This window comes from Salarias fasciatus, chromosome 19, assembly GCF_902148845.1.
Source record: "Salarias fasciatus chromosome 19, fSalaFa1.1, whole genome shotgun sequence".
Classification (NCBI taxonomy): domain Eukaryota; kingdom Metazoa; phylum Chordata; class Actinopteri; order Blenniiformes; family Blenniidae; genus Salarias; species Salarias fasciatus.
In genome coordinates this window covers 13,351,367-13,367,432 of record NC_043763.1, presented here as the reverse complement: position 1 = coordinate 13,367,432, position 16,066 = coordinate 13,351,367, and the positions used below count along the sequence as shown (strand labels likewise).

Below are 16,066 nucleotides of genomic sequence, written 5' to 3'. Positions count from 1 at the left end.
CAATTCATTTGATTTCCACCACCACTACACAGAGATAAATGTCGCTTGACCAGCAGACCAGTCAAAACCTATTAAGCGAATAAATCGGTGGCGCCAACTCTCAAGCATCGGCTGTGAAGCCCTCGTAGTTAACTTTGTCTCGCGCCACTTTAGCTCATATAGTCAGATCCTCCAAAGTGTTTCACATCGAAAGGTTTTGTTGTTCTTGGCTCTTTTCACTCCACAGACAATGAGCAGCATTTGCTGACGTGTTAGTTCAGTTAAAGGCTGCGACATTTGCAATAACTGCACTTTTAGCTTATTTATTTGTCTGCTTACTGCAACGTTACACTTATTGAATTTATTTTTCAGTGTTTTCCTGTCTTTTGTAGTTTTACTGTTTAATGATTATTATTGTGATTTTTTTCTAACGGTGTCTTAGAAACTGTCTATCCTCTTGCATTAATGAATACTACTATCTATAGTAGAGCCATAATTGCCATTATGTTGTGATAATGAACTCTGGCAGATGTTCATTTTTCCAGACTAAAAAATACATTTCAGCATCTGAATAATGAACAAATATGACTGCAGCTCCCTAAAGTCATCCATTTTTTGCACATACTTATGGAATTAGGATAATTTAATACCTTTTCTTCATATTTTTGAAAAAAATATACATATCTTTTGATGATAAAATGCAGTTGAGCCTTTCCAGAAATGTGTGGAATCATGTTTCTTGGAGCGCTGAGAAAGAGCACCAAAGCCATTTCCTTGTCGTCTCCCTCCGTTGTTATGATCGCCGCCACTGATATCATCATTAGCATTAATATAATCACCATTAAATGAAAACATTAACCACAGCCCATCATCGTTGCTGTCATCACCCTAATTTTCTTCATCAAAATTTTAATCACTCGCGTTACGTCCCCTGCTGTTTTCATTATCCTTATCATCGTCTTCATAAACATCATTAGCATCGTCGCCACGATCAACGCCGATTTCATTTGTATAAATAAATACTGAATAACATCACTCAGTTTGGATTTTGAAAGCTTTGAGCAAGATTCTTATGTCTGACAGACAGACGAAGAAAATACTAGTGTGGGGAAAGTTTGATTCTAAAAGCATGCATTCATCAAATGGCATCTGAAATCAATCTGGAGGGGAAATAAATTGGCAACAGCAACAACTTGACACAATTCAAGTGTATAGATTGCTTGGAAATAGTTGCATTTACAAGATTATGCAGTCACCTCTTCTGCTAGTTGCTGTAAAAATGCAGATGACCAAAAAAAAAAAAAAACAACCTTTATAAAAGGTCCTTTGTCCCCCGGGCTGTCAGCAGCCAGATGAACTATTCCAACTGCATTATCCTGAATGGATGTGCACACCTCCTGCATCTGAAATGCAGCAGAGGCGGATTTATGTGTTTACTGCATCTGCGCTGAGACCGGAGACAAATTTCCAGCCCGGACGGGACGATAGAGACAGAAGTTATTATTAAGGCCTCTGTTGTCACCTGTCCCATCAGCATCAGCCGCATCAAATCAGAATGATCAATATCACCGCCATCACATCAGTCCCGATCCTCCCTGTCTGAAAGCAAATCAGATTAGCTGTATCTTTTTTTTTTTTTTTTCTTAAATATACATCCCTCCGAGCCTTGCTTAGAATTAACTCAGGATTAGACCTGAGGTGAGGATTACGCTGCAGGCCAGGAGGAGCGGCGCTGCTGAGAAAAAAAAAAAAAAAATCTGTACATCCCCGGAACCGGAGGGCGGCGTTCGCACGGTTCACGTCGGAGAGACGCACAGAAACCAGGTGGTTCGCAGAACCCAGCAGAATTAAGCAGCCGCGAAACCGCAAGAGTGCGCCAACATCTGCTGGTCGGGCCTCATTATGTCCCATTAGCATAGTGTAAAACGAGGGCTTTGTTTATAGGAGCTCCATACCGGATGAAATCAAGGTAGCGAGGCTCACATTGCTGGATGGAAATTAGACTTTTTTCCTTTTTTTTTTTTTTTCCTGCCTAGTCTGACGGATTACAATGCAAATGATCCACCCGCTCCTTCTTTTGTTTGACTTTGCGCTCCCACTGTTTAAAAATCTACCGGGGATGTTTTGGACCAAGATGAAAAAGTGGTTTTCATTACTGCTCCAACACCCACATACACACACGCACACACACACTCATACACTCATACACACACAAGCCAAGCGTCTCGTGATTCTCTTGTCTACTCTGACAAGCAGAAAATAACCCCGTTGTTGCAAAAATACATGGCCCAAACGTTTTTAGGATGAACTCGATTGCCAAATTGTTAAGTTGGAAGAAGAAGAAGAAGAAGAAGAAGAAGAAAATCCAGGCGATTAGCGGCGTGAACGTTGCCAGGGTCAGCTCCTTCAGCTCAGCCTCACCTGAAGCGGTGCCAAGCGAAACACAAAGGCGTTTCGTCCTCATCTGTTTTAAATGCCGGCAGTCTCATCCTGGAAGCCGCCTGCACCAGAGGGCATCTTTAACATTGGGCGAAGCGCCGTGATAAAGGCCAGTGTTTACCCCTGCAGTACCAGCCTCTCCGCGCTCGCCCGCTGGGCCCATCCGACCATGTGCTTATGGCCGCTTTCCCTCCACCTACACGGCGGTACGTCCGGCTGACTCATACCTCCGAAATAATCTCCTGCTGCATCTGCATCGCGGACTTCCACCACTTTCCCCTCTTCTTCCACCTAATTTCTCTTTCCTTTATGGGAAAAAAATTAAATAAAATAGAATGAACTGACCCCGTCTTTGTTTTTGCACCCAACTTTTTGTCCTCCTAATCCTTCAAGTAGATCTCTTTCACATTTCCTGTGTTTTTTTGTCTCTCAGGGCCAGTCCGAGGCGCAGCCAGACACCACTCCATGTGTTATTATCTTTCTCCGAGCGGTCTGTGTGAAAACGGAGCAGAAGACGTCCCACCAGAGGATCCAGCAGACGCAACCCAAACCGTCCTATTCTTTCGCTCGGCTAACACAATCCGCACGACCAGCCGGGACCTGAGGAAAAGTATTAGAGGGGAGCAGAAACAAGCGGGGAGCAGCAGCGACAATGCACATTGTTTGAGATGTATTGAATTCAATCTGGCATATTTCATATTCTTGGCTGGTATCGCCTCATTTTGTCCTTTTTTTTTTTTTTTTTTACTCATGCTTTCATGCTCTTGGCCTCGGTTTCTTCTCGGGACCCTCGGCACTCCGCCTCTCTCCATCTCCCGCCTGAACCGTTTCATCCCCTCTTCATTAAAACAACAACTCCCGGGATCTCCCCAGGTTGTTTCGGAGCACTTACATCATATCGTCATTATCATCAGCAAACCTCATTAGTGGGAAGGTAGCAGAAGAAGAAGCGACACTGGAGCTCCGTATCCTTCACTCCTTCAACCTGCCCCTCTGCATGAACAATCCAACATGGAGGGGAGGGGGGGGGGGGGAGGGGGGGGGGGGGTTAAGTAAACATTTCATATCGCATTACCCATTCAGTGCCATGCTGCTGACATACTAAACAGATCATTACGCTCCTATGGGCAGATCATAAAATGATGATGGTATTTTTCAGCGTGCACAGAAGCTCTCGGGGCAGGATTGAAAATGAGTACCTTCCTGTGAAAAATGCATGGCAAAGGTCTGGTTTCGATCGCTTCGGGGAAAATAGTTTGCGAGGGAAAACCTACTTTGATAAAGAAAGTATTCCTAAGACAAGGATTAGGAGTCTAAGTCAGTGCCTTTAATAACAGAAAGGATGAAATCCTTAATCCAAAAATGAAAGGAAGATGTTGTGACAGAAATGAAATAATGGGGTAGAGGAGAAGTTTCTAAACCTAATATTGATTCTTAGTTTTAAATGTTAAATAAACTGACAGCAAATAAATATAAGGACCGTGATTACTATTGGCCCGCCATGATTTTACTGGTATTAAATTAAGACAAAGCAGAAATCAAATGAATAATTCAAACTGTTACAGATTATAAAAAAGTTCACCAGGTGTACTGCAAGATTTATGAGCGACTTCAGCACTTTTTCTTTTTAAAATGCAAGAGCACAGACAAATGAAAAGACGATGTGAAAGTTAACAGGAGATTATGTTTTTGTCTAAATTCCTTAGCTTTATTTAGGTGCACTGATTTCCAGAAAGTCAACTGATTTGACAATGGGGATACAAAGCAAATCAACATGGAGAAATGTATTAGTTTTCTCTCTGCAGTGACAGAAAATCTCATCTCGAAAGCCAACAGGTCGTCTCCTCGGCTGACGCACAAAACACAGGTGTGTTTAATCACATTAACTCCGCCGGCGGAGGAAGTCGGCGTGCTGAGCGCCTCCGAAACACCTGAACGCAATAAAGCGAACGGCTGCACCTGTGTTTGACAAAAACCACGTTCGCCAGAAAAACAGTGTGCAGATTGTTTAACGCCAGAGACAGAGATGTTTAGCTGTCAGTGAAATTACCAAAGAAAAAGACAAACAAGACAAAGAAGCCAAATTCTCCAAAAAAAATGTTTTTTTTCTCTCACAGAGAGAAGATCACAAGTTATGGGCTTGGCGGTATTTTCAGGGTTTTCTCCTAGTACTTCAATTTTCCCCAAAGTCTAAAAAAAAAAACAGGCCTTTAAGTTTGATTTGTGGCTCTGAATTGACCGTGGCTGTGAAGGTGAGTGTGTGTGCTCGTCTCTCTGTTGAATGTGATGAACTGCTGACCTGCTCTGGGTGCAACGTCCCCGTCCTCAGCTCAGATCAGGCTGAACTTACCAACAGTGAAAAAGATATTTGATCCATTAAGAACATTTTGCCTATAATGTAATAAGTTACTATATGACCAAAGAATTATCTTTCAAAAATGTTACAACTTAAGCCAAAAATGTAACGCCATATGTGTTTTCATCATGGAATCCCTCTCACTTCTGAGCTGCAGGATCAGTAATGTTAATCATTGGGAAGGCCACAAAATCTGCACCTCGCGGTCAGAGGTCCAGTAGTCGACTGAGCACATCTACTACAAAGATAAAAACATTTTTAAGGAGTATTCATGATTGAAATGAGGTTTAAATGTGATTGTGAAAAATCAATTTTTCATAAATTGTGCCATCAATAATGAATTGATCTCTGCAAATTGGCTTGTGGGCTGCAACCAAATGGGATCATGTGTCTAATTCCAGCTAAAACCTTCGTTGTATCGATGATTCCCTTGACATGAACCACGGTGACTAGGTTTATTACTACTGTAGTTCTGCCCGTAAAAAGGTCAATCACCTAATCAATTTCCTATGAAATTTTCCATTCAAGACCAGTTTACAAACCCTGAAAAACATTTAGTGAAAGTTTAACATTATGTCATATAAAGAATGTCTCTTGGTGCAAAATGCAGCAATAAGTCAAAATATGTGAATTTCAATTTTGTCACTAAAAATGACTTGAATTTCTTCCTTTTTGTCAGATTTAAAGTTCATCTTTCCATCTTTCAGACCACTTTATCCTATCATTCGTGGGGCGCTGGAGCGGATCCCCACTAACTGAGGACAACGGCAGATTTAAAGCTTTCTCTGTAATTTTTTAAAACTTTTTTTCAAGGTCGTCCCATGGGACAGATCTGATGCTTTGGTGGGAAAGTTCTGGTCTGTGGGCCATATGTCTGACATAGAACTACGTCACAACGCCACAAATAATCAATTTATGTTCCATACATTGATCCACAAGTCAAAGATCACCTACTATAAAGTCATTTGCTTTTCTTCATGTGAAACCACTGTGAATCAGATGCATCTCATCTCTCTCCATACATCCAATATAATCGCATAAAATTTGCATGAATAAATCCGTTTAATTAAAAGCAAACACACCAGCTTTTTATTGAAACAACCTGCTCTGGTATATTCCGTTTAACATCAGCACACACGCTGTTCCCCTCCGATGCCCCCTGAATATTTAGATGACCTCCTCCTGCCAATCACCGCGCTCAAAGTGCTGATGACGAAGATCTGCTGCACCAGATCTTGTTATGTAACTCTCCTGCTGAGCCGGGAGAAATCATCTGCCAGGGAGCGGCCCTGACTTTAATTACCCTAAGTATCATTTTTAGCCGGAGCCGCAATGGTAGGGACTCTACAGTCGGGTCTGGAGACGGGTTTTCTCTCGACAGCGGCGCCGACGCTCTAATCATGTGCGGTCCTGTGCGTAGAGTGTCATGTAGGTCACGGCAAGAACATGCAACCTGATGTAGCGCAGCTTTATGCACAGAGAGAGGACGCCCGAGGCGGTGTGGACGGCGCCGGGTCCTGCAGGAGCAAACAGCGTCTCCGCTGGATGAGAAAGCCAAGCGGGAAGGATGGGGAGGAGAGGGGGAGTCGTGATAATACAAGAAAGAGGCGATGAGTAAGAGAGTGGAAGATATGAGCTTGATAGGGAGACACAAAGACAGAGAGGAAAAAAGGAAAAGAAAAGATGAAGGGAAGTAGAAGGTGGAGTGGGTGGTGGGGACGGCGGCGGCGGTGGCAGTGGAAGATGGATTTAACCCAAAGGCAGGTTTGAGTCTGACAAACTGTCAGTAACTGAGCGGGGGTGACTGCAAGTCTACATGTAAATTGGATGCAAATCTTTGTGTGTGTGGTAAGGCCGAGGAAGTGCTAGTGACTACACATATCATCGGGCACCACAGGGGACACGGCGACAAGACACGGTGCGTGCGCGCCGAATGCGAGCGTGGTGGACGGTGCGTTTTGTCACATGTGGAACTTTCCGAGCGCAAGGGGCCGCGGTCCGGGTGCGCGGGCGCGTTAGACACTTCTCCCTCAAAGCCTGCGTGGGCGCGTGCGTTTGTGAGGGAGCCCAGAGTCTCCAAGGAGATAAATTCTGTCCCGTGGAATGAGCGTCGTCAACCGTCGGCGCTTCGCACTGACACGGAGTTCCTCAAAGACACGGAGATGAAGGGAAGAGGAGAGGCGAGGAACAAAGGAGGAAAAGGAAAAGAAAGTCTTTTGAAGGATAAACCGTAGGATTAGATAAGGTGCTCCTTCTGGACCATTGAGCCAGTGCATGTGTGGGTCTGTAAGTGTGTGCGTGTTTATGTGCACAAGCCTGCATGTGTGTCTGTGTGTGAGTGTGTGTGTGGAGGAGAGCCCATTTCTCTGAGCATATTAGCTGCTCGGGGTGAACAAAGCCCCTCACCTGCAAGCTTTATAATGCGGGCCTGGGAGCCAGAAAAGGCTGCAGTGTTTGTGTATGCACGTGCATGAATGTGTGCCAGCCAGCGAGAGGCAAAAGGACGGGTTTGTTGTGAATAGAGAGCCAAGCAGTGTGTGCGTGTGTGTGTGTGTGTGTGTGTGTGTGTGTGTGTGTGTGCGCGCAACAAAGAGTACAAAAAAGGGAGCTGCCTAACCTTGTATCCAATGGACACCCATCCTAGTTATGTGTGATTGTGTGTGTGTGAGTTTGTGACCTAAATCTGGCTGCTGCTGCTGCTGGTGTGTGTGTGTGTGTGTGTGTGTGTGTGTGTGTGTGTGTATACGTGCTCATGTGTCTGCGCGGGTTCCCCATATACTCCTTCCTGCATGTGGCATAAATCCCTCTATGTGGGCCTAGCAGATTTCCAGATCCAGTTCTAATGTGGCAGCATTGTTGTGATAATGCGTGTTCCGGCACTTTGTCGCTGTGCACCAACACGTATCTCATCACACCAGGAGGACGGACGCCGCTCCGAGTGTGTGGCGAGCGCCGCTCCCCGCCGTGACCAAAAGTGGCCGGAGCTGTTTGAATTGGATTATCTCATACATTTTCTATTATCCAGCGAGACCTTGAAAGAAATGGGCCCGCTGTGAGTCAGGGCCCGGGATTTAGAGGGTTTGGCCAATTTGTTGTGTGCCTCCTTTCTCAAGTGGGATCATCTGTGTAACTCATACTATTTATCTTGACTTATTCAAGTGAATCTTTTCGAGATCGAGGCTCCTGCTTCAAAAAATCCCGGCCAACATTCAGGCGGCGGAATTAATTAGCAGGTAAGAAAATGATTAATAGATATTCGCGTGGGTAGTGGTTAATCTCAGAGAAAACACAGGAGGGAAAGGTGGAAAATAAACAGAGGAATTAGTCAATTATTAATTGGACTGACTAAAAAATGCCATCAGCGATAGGAATAATGTAGAAACTGTGAACTCTTCACTATCATCTCCTTGTGTTGATTTACTGAAGTAACGTCACGATGCGACGATAAAAAGTTTATAAGGGGAAAACATGAATAAACAAGCAGCCATACAGTTATGGTCGACAACAGGAATGACAACTTTCAGTATATGGGGACTGAAAAAAACGGAATCCTTTCTGTCTGAGAGCCAAACTATAAGGATTACTTTATATGAGAATTGGCGCAACTGGTTCAACTCAAATACTCAAATTATTCTTGGGAAGATAATTACACACAACACATGGAATTTAAACGCTCTTTCAAGGATCAACAAATGAAGTCAATGCCAAGCCAAGTATGACGTTTGTCGCATTTCAGAAGGAAAATGGAGGCTTCAGAAAGAATAAAGATCCATCCATTAATCTTTGATATTGCCTTATCCAATCCAAGGTCGCAGGGTACTGGGAAAGAAAAAACTCGTACAACAAAGGAGCGAAATCAGTCATATAGTTTTCTTTGGGGGGAAAAAAACTACATGCATGGTGCAGCGTGGATGCTAAATAGAACTCAAAGCTCACTAAAAGCCATTTAACAAACAAGGTTCTGTGTTATCTAAGAGCAGCGACGAAGTGAAAAAAGCTGTGAAGTAATAGATTTTAAACCCAAAACACTGAAGTTAAAGTGCTTGGTAGGATAAAGAAAGCGTTGACATGTATGGAGTCATGTTTCAGTGACGGTGGCCAATTAGGAGTTTAAATTTACCAGTGGAGACGGGATTTAGGCTACGAAAGTGTGAAATGAATACATTGATCAATTATGTATTTAAGTGATAAGACAGAAGAAACACATGACCTACATACAGATGTGCTTTGAGTTGCTGTAAAAATGGAAGGAGAGGAAAAAAAAAAAACAACTTCCAGCTTCCTGCACTGTTTTAAAGTGTCATTAATTTCTCATTTCATAGAGTTTCCACAATCCTTTACGACACAGGAAGTTATTGCCGCACTTCAAAACCCACGACTGATTACCATCCTCACGGATTCCGAGTCAACCCTTGGCGACCTCGCCCAAACATCTCCCACAAGCTGTTTGAGTGTGAGCAAACTTTTGATGAGCACAAAAAGAGGGAACACACATCACAAGCTGTGTGCTTGATGTTCTGTGATCAATTAAGACGCACAGCTGTTGGTTTTCCCAGCTGTTTTTGTCACTTCCGCTGCCTCAGACAATAGTGCCTGTTTAGACGTGATGCATTACCGGTGAATTTGGCCTCTGCGCCGCTCGTGGGTAACTGGAGGATAAATCATCTCTCATAAACAGGTGACAAGTCAGAGCTTTCAGAAATAATTTGTCCTGAGATCAAACTTCAGCTTCAGTTTGATCTTTCATTTTAGGTGAACTGTCAACAGATCTCCACTGTTGCTGCAGATCATGGGTTATTAAAGACGTTCTTACCTTAAAGAACATGATACAGCAAGATCTAAACAGGATCTACTCAACTCCTCACTTACTTCTCACCTTTTCCTGGTTGACCCCTGACATGTGATCAAATTGTCCAATCGGAGGTAAGGATGACAAAAGGTCAACTTGAAGAGAAAAAAACTGCAATAAGAATGAATGTGCATGAGATTTCAGCAGATCAGGAGATTTGTGTTCAAAATAGTACATGACATAAATTAGCCAACCAATGTGAAATATTTTCATTTGTATGCATCTTCTCCAGACAGCAGCTTCTGGAGAGGTAGCTTATTTATTCCATCAGTTTGATCATCTGGTTTTTGTCTCCTCAGACTTTGTTGCAGCGGTGGTTGTGAATGCAGTCGTGCTCCAATCATTGGCCGAATCGCAGTTAAAAAACAGAAAAGTAAAAAGAAAATACAAATAGAAAACCCAGCAGAATCCTCTTCTAAATTTTACATGAAGCTGTTTGATTTAGGTTCCTGCTTCCGGTTATATTTCCCCAGTTACACTCAAATTGCTAAAAATCTTTCATGTTAGGAAAGATTTTGAGATTGGAAAGATCTATTTTCCGCATATGGCCCCTCACAAAAGCAGCGAGACGGACCTTTTTGTGTGCAGAAAAAGGCCCGGGATGAGCAATAACACTGCCAGGGTCCAACCTCGCCAACGCTCCGGAGTCGAGAATCATTGCTTTAGCAGCAATGCATTTTTGATGTAGCCGACCCGCTTTCTGCCTCAACTTCTCCGTACTAACCTGATGGAATAGCAGCATCCGCCATATAGTTTAAATTTACCCTGTGACGTTTGCAGTGTGGAGGTGTGTGTGTGTGTGTGGGGGGGGGGGGGGGGGGGGGGGGGGGGGGGGGGGAGAATACAGAAGGACAAAAAGAAAGGCAGAACGGGAGAATAAGACATCGAGAAAGGGAGAAAATGTTCCCCCTTGCCTGTTAAATATTTGAGGAGCCTTCTGTGGAACAGTGATGCAGTCGGAGACAAGCCTGTTAACTGTGTGTGTGAGTGTGTGTGTGAAAGAGAGAGAGTGAGAGAGAGTGAGAGAGAGAGAGAGAGAGTGAGAGGGAGCACTTTCACTGTTTATTTATCTACCTGGGAGAGAGAGGAAGGCCAAAGAGAAGAGGAGGAGGAGGAGGAGGAGGAGGGAGTGAAGAAGTGGAAGGGCTGAGAGAGTGAGAGGGGAAAAAGGGAGAAAGAGGCTGGCCAGGTTGTCACAAACCATTAGACAGACGGGCCCAGTGTGCTCTGCCCCATGTCAATGAGACAGGCCCGGCTTAAGACAACCATTTGTGTGTTTTCAGTGCGTTAATGAGCATGTGTTAGTGGGCAGCTTTGTGTGTGTGTGTGTGTGTGTGTGTGTGTGTGCGTGTGCATGTGTGCCAAAGTTATAGAGGTAGAAAGAAATTTTTTAAAAAAAAGGAGAGAAAGTAAATCTCTAGACACTGATGGGGAAAGGAGGCAGGATGCCCTCATTGTTAAAGACAAAAGGGGCTCCGTGCGCCACAAAATTAAACATCCATGGTTTTCAGAGTGCGCGCGCATGCTTGCGCGCGCACACGCTCCCGTTTGCCCCCCTCGTGCATGTGTGTGCGTCTTGCTTTCTCAGTGTAAAAATCATCACTTTTTGCAGTTTTGGGCCAAAATGTGTGATGTGGTCAGACAACACGTCAAAACACACAACTGTGAAGTTCAGTCCAGAGCTGTGGTTCAGCTGCTGGGATCTTTTTTTTCTTTCTTTCTTTCTTTCTTTTTTTGGTAGGATGGACAAAACAAAGAACAGTCGAGTAGCCTGGATGAACAATGTTTCAAACACACGCGCGCACACACACACACACACCTCGAGGCCAAACTCCTACTGAAACTCACTTGGGGTTGGAGCTGTTCCAGTAAACAGCGTGTCTGTCAAATATGATCTTCTCTTCTGCCCACACGGTCACCCAGGACAGGATGGTCAGCAGCACCACCTCCATCACACACCTCTGTCCGAGCTGGCACAGCATCACAGACATCCAGGGGGGGAGTCTCTCTCTCTCTCTCTCTGTGTCTTTCTAACCAGATATCAGGCTCTGCTGCTCCTGCTGCACAGATCCTCCCTGGATCATCAATGTCCGTCTGCGCGTCTTCAGACAAATCGGGTCGGAGGTTTTATAGATCGTTAACCGGCTTAATGAGAGTTAGGGTAACCCCGGGGGGTGTTTCGAGTCATTCTGAATGTTTGAAATCCATTTTCAAAGTTCGTCAGACGCGGGAAAATGAGCCAAAAAAATAAAACATGAAAGAGAAAAAAAAAAAATCACATGATATTTACAAACGGGTCGTCTGCGGGATGCTGCGAGTGCGTTTCCTCTGCAAGGTCCGAAACTTTTCTCCCATTACGCGCAGCCCGAGATAGATGCGCCACTTGGAAACGATCCCGTGCCTCCTCCAGAAAAATGACTGACTGCGCTCCACGATTCATCCGAGGTTTGGAGATCTGCGCTTCGAACCGCCGCTCATCAGCAGACAGGGGACAACGTCAAATTCGGCCGTCATATTTATTTACCCAGATTTGTTCTGAGCCTGGCGCACGCTTTGTTCCCGCTCCTTCCGCTGCGCGAGCATCCACAAACCGCGTCTACTTGACCTCTTAATGTACTGCTATCAAATTAAATAAATCCAACGAGGAACCCCGAACAAAAAAAAAAAAAAAAATGTTATTTTCTGTCCAAACTTGTCTCCGGGTGAAGACGGCGGGAGCGGAGCATCCTCCTCTGGCCACCACACGCTCCTTCTGCGCCTCAACTTGGTGCTCCCTCCGCCGCCGCTGGCTCCGGTCCAGAGGCGCTCCGGTCGCTTCCCGTGCGTCACGCTGACCGGCGCTGCCGGGGAGCCGCCGACGATCACAGCTCTAATCCCAACGCGCTCCCGGGTGCAGCCTCCACCTATGGCGGCAACATCACTCACCGGCACCCTGGTTCGGTGTGACTAACCCCCACCCCCATCGCTCCCATCTCGCGCTCGCCGTTCCTCCTGCGCGGGCGGGGTCTGCACAGCCGCGCGGTGGCGCGCCGCCTCTGGGGACCCGCGGCCGGCTGACTCACTGCGCGGCCCGGTGCGTGAGGTGGGGGGGGGGGGGGGGGGAAGCCTGCAGTCAGCTAAACCCTTCACACTAGAAAGTTCAGTGACTTTCTGATGCGGCAGGAAAAGCAGGTATTGGTAGAAATGTCTGGAAGTTGGAACTGATTTGGTCCTCTCTTGTTCACCTCTGCGCGCGTCAGTTTGACCGAAGGCTGTTTATCTGCGCCGCATCTGGGCATGTAAAGCCCCCTGTGAAGTTAACTTTCTGTTTGAAAGCCCGCTGCCCTGATGGATGGGCTCCGAGAGAGAGAAAGAGGGCGTCTGATGGATCGCTGGAACAGCGGAGTCATTTTCCATCAGTGTCCATTAGGCCCAAATGGCGAGCGGAGGCAGCGCCGAGTCTGAAACCCGTGAGCCATAAACCTCCAGATAGCCGTGTCTGACAGAGCGCTGCCACCCCTGCTGCCTCCGTCCTGCCACACACTCCTCTGCAAAAACATATCAATCTGAGGCATTTAGCCTTTGCCCCGCAGCAGGGCGGCGCGGTAACGACACTGCCGCGCGGTGTTTCCACCAAGAGATCCATGCGCTTTTTCCAACATGCGTCGATTTCTGCGCTCCAGTGAGGATCAATTCCTCCTCGACAAGATGAGAATTGATCCCGGAAAATTATTCCCCAACAAGTTAATTTGCATTCTTTAGGAAGGGGGGGATCCGCGTGTTAAAGTGAAAACACAATTTACGGCTTTGCAGCAGAGTAAATGGTTTTGGTATTGTGGTCTGTAACTCACTCATGTTTCTGACTAAAGAGTTTCCCCAAAATAAAATAAACCCAAATGATCTGCGCCATGATTCCCAAACCTAATAGGCCACGTCTGCAGCTACATCTCTCACATCTTTTCGTGCCTTCCCGTTGGATCCTTTATGTAAAGTGGCCTAGTTTTCGCTCTGCCTGCAAAGTAATGCCTATAATTTGGGCTCTGCGAACTCAGACAGGGAAGGAACCCATGCACCCCCATAACCCAAATACAGCTGCGTGTTGTCCGCCTCTGCGGATGAATTATTCAACATCTGTCTGAGGCGTGCATATGTAAACAGGTGGATGGTCTCCTGATGGCTTTTTTTAAACGGAGACCAAAGACATCCTCCACCTCAGCTGCAGGCTCTCCTCTCCCTCATCTGCCATGTCACTGTGAAAGTGAGTCTAAAGCTGGTGTAAGCTGCGCCGGCTAAACAGTATTGGGAGGATTCAGATATGAGAGCTTCTTAAGTGATCCTAAATCTAAAAAGAATGTGGGTCAGAGTCAGCATATGGATACATGTCTCCTTAAAAGGGTGTTAAATCCCAGAGTTTATGGCTGGCGAAGGCTGACATTGCTCTACATTTTAACTCCACTATGGAGACATAAATTATAGACATTTGAATAATCTCCATGATTTAAGACATAACAGATGAATGACTATTTTATTGTGCCAGCTTTAAAGTCTTACACATCAGATTTGAAGTGTCACATCCCATATCCAGAAGTCTCTGGCACCACTTGTGCACCCTGCCCCTATTCATTAGTCCCCAGGTTCAGATTTGTGTGTGGCCTTGATGTTTGCCAGTATTTGCTTGATTAGAGACCGCCTTACTAATGTAAATAAACGTTGCCAGATGTGTCCTGACTTTTTTTTTTTTTTTTTTTACCCCACATGGTTTCATTTAGTCCGGTTCACAAAAGGCCGCCGGGCCGAGCCAACAACGTCCCCAAGGGCCCGAATTTGGCAAACAAAAGGTTGGGGAGGTTGGGTACGGTTACACAAATGACACTCTGAACAAGCTACAAGCACTAATGCAGTCTGATTCCGGGAGGACTTGGACAGTGTTGAGCTTTTAGTACATTCAATCACGCCGGTCTCAAATAACGCGCAGAGAAAATACTTTTTATTTGGAAGCGTCTCCCTTTGCTGCAAGTACAGTGCTCGTCAATTCATTTTTCAGTTCAAACACATCCTGACGGATTAAAATTATATCAAAGTAGCATATTTTGTGAGCCAGTAAGTTGAATGCGATATTCCCAAAGCAACCCGAATCTATGTTTGGAGCATCTTGCTTTGAGTTCCTCTTCCACCCAATTATACAATCTCTTTGCCATTTCACTGTGCTCCAAAGAGGATTCCGCGTTCGCTGCTCTCCGCTCTAAATTACTGGTGGTGCTGAGTGAAATAGTAACATGCTGTAAAGTAAACAAGGGTCTGAGGTATCAAAGCAGCGGCGGAGCGTCGTGTTCCCAACATGGACGTCTCCAACTCGAAGAAATACAGCCAGAACTCCCCAAAGCTTAAAAGAGGGGAAACACTCGTTATAACCTGTGAGTTTTAAACATTAACAGATGTGAAGTGGTGATATCTCACATCTATAGACAAACTGGGTGCGGTGTGTAGTGGTTAGCACTCCAACATCAGAGAGTAACTGTCCTTACCTACATTCTGACCCTGTCTTAACTCTCACTGATCCAAAGTTCCAGAAAACTATCGTTTCATATAGATGTGCTCACAACATTTAGACTTTTTATCTGACTTTCCAGACAAGCATCCCTGTGCAACTGCACTAAAAACAAATGCCTAGAAAAGATGCTGGTGCTTGCTATATATAAGCCCAGACTGCACAGCCCAGTCTGCTGCTATTATACAATAACATCCAGCTCCTCTCTCCCCTCACACTCCACGAGGCGCAGTGGTTCCCTCTTCTCTCATTTGTCCGTCTCTGAAAAGGCAGGGAAGATCTGAGGTTAATCCTCTCCGCTGCTCTGTGAGGAAGTCGAAGTAGAAGGGGAAAAAGAAGGTGTAATGCCAAGAAAGCCCAGGGAAGCACTTGAGATTAAGCCACTAACTATTGACATTGTGTGAGTGGCAGGTAAAGTCACCTCTGCGCATCAACCTTTGATCGCCATGAGAGTGCAAGACCTCCCCCTAGCGGCCGAGGAGGCGCATAGACAAAAGTTTTAGCCGCCGGGTTTAAGTTTCACCCCCTTGCTCTCACATCCCAGAGGAAGTTCTCTGATAAATATGGGTGCCAGATCTTCCGGATAGCCATACTTGTGTTTTATCTTAATAATTCATCTTGGAAGATTCGGTGACTCTGCTCCCATGGCAACCTGGCTCTTCTCCTGAGACAGAGACCGAGCCTCCAAACTAGAAAGGTCAAAGCGGAGCACAGGAGGATGAAGGATTACTCGGAATCGGTGAGAAGAACAACGGCCAAGCGCTGCATATCGAATTAACTCCCCGCCCTGCCATGAATATCACAGCTGTTTCATTCATAACCGAGCCCAGATGAGCAGCTAGTCGAGCTTCAGATGGGATGAATACGGAGTTGGAAAACAGTAAAAGATTAAAAAAAAAAAACAAAAAAGGAACAA

The 16,066-nt window shown here is 45.4% G+C and overlaps 1 protein-coding gene across 2 annotated transcripts in view; it reads right to left on the bottom strand.

The window, feature by feature from the left end:
• The window catches only part of LOC115407021 (ephrin-A2-like), a 74,563-nt gene extending 62,706 nt beyond the window's left edge, over window positions 1-11,857 (bottom strand). For both annotated transcript variants that reach the window (XM_030117337.1, XM_030117338.1), the window contains exon 1: window positions 11,472-11,857. In XM_030117337.1, coding sequence (XP_029973197.1) covers window positions 11,472-11,614 — 143 coding nt within the window. In that variant the 5' untranslated portion in view covers window positions 11,615-11,857. The remainder of the gene's footprint in view (window positions 1-11,471) is intronic.
• Window positions 11,858-16,066: the final 4,209 nt, after the last annotated feature.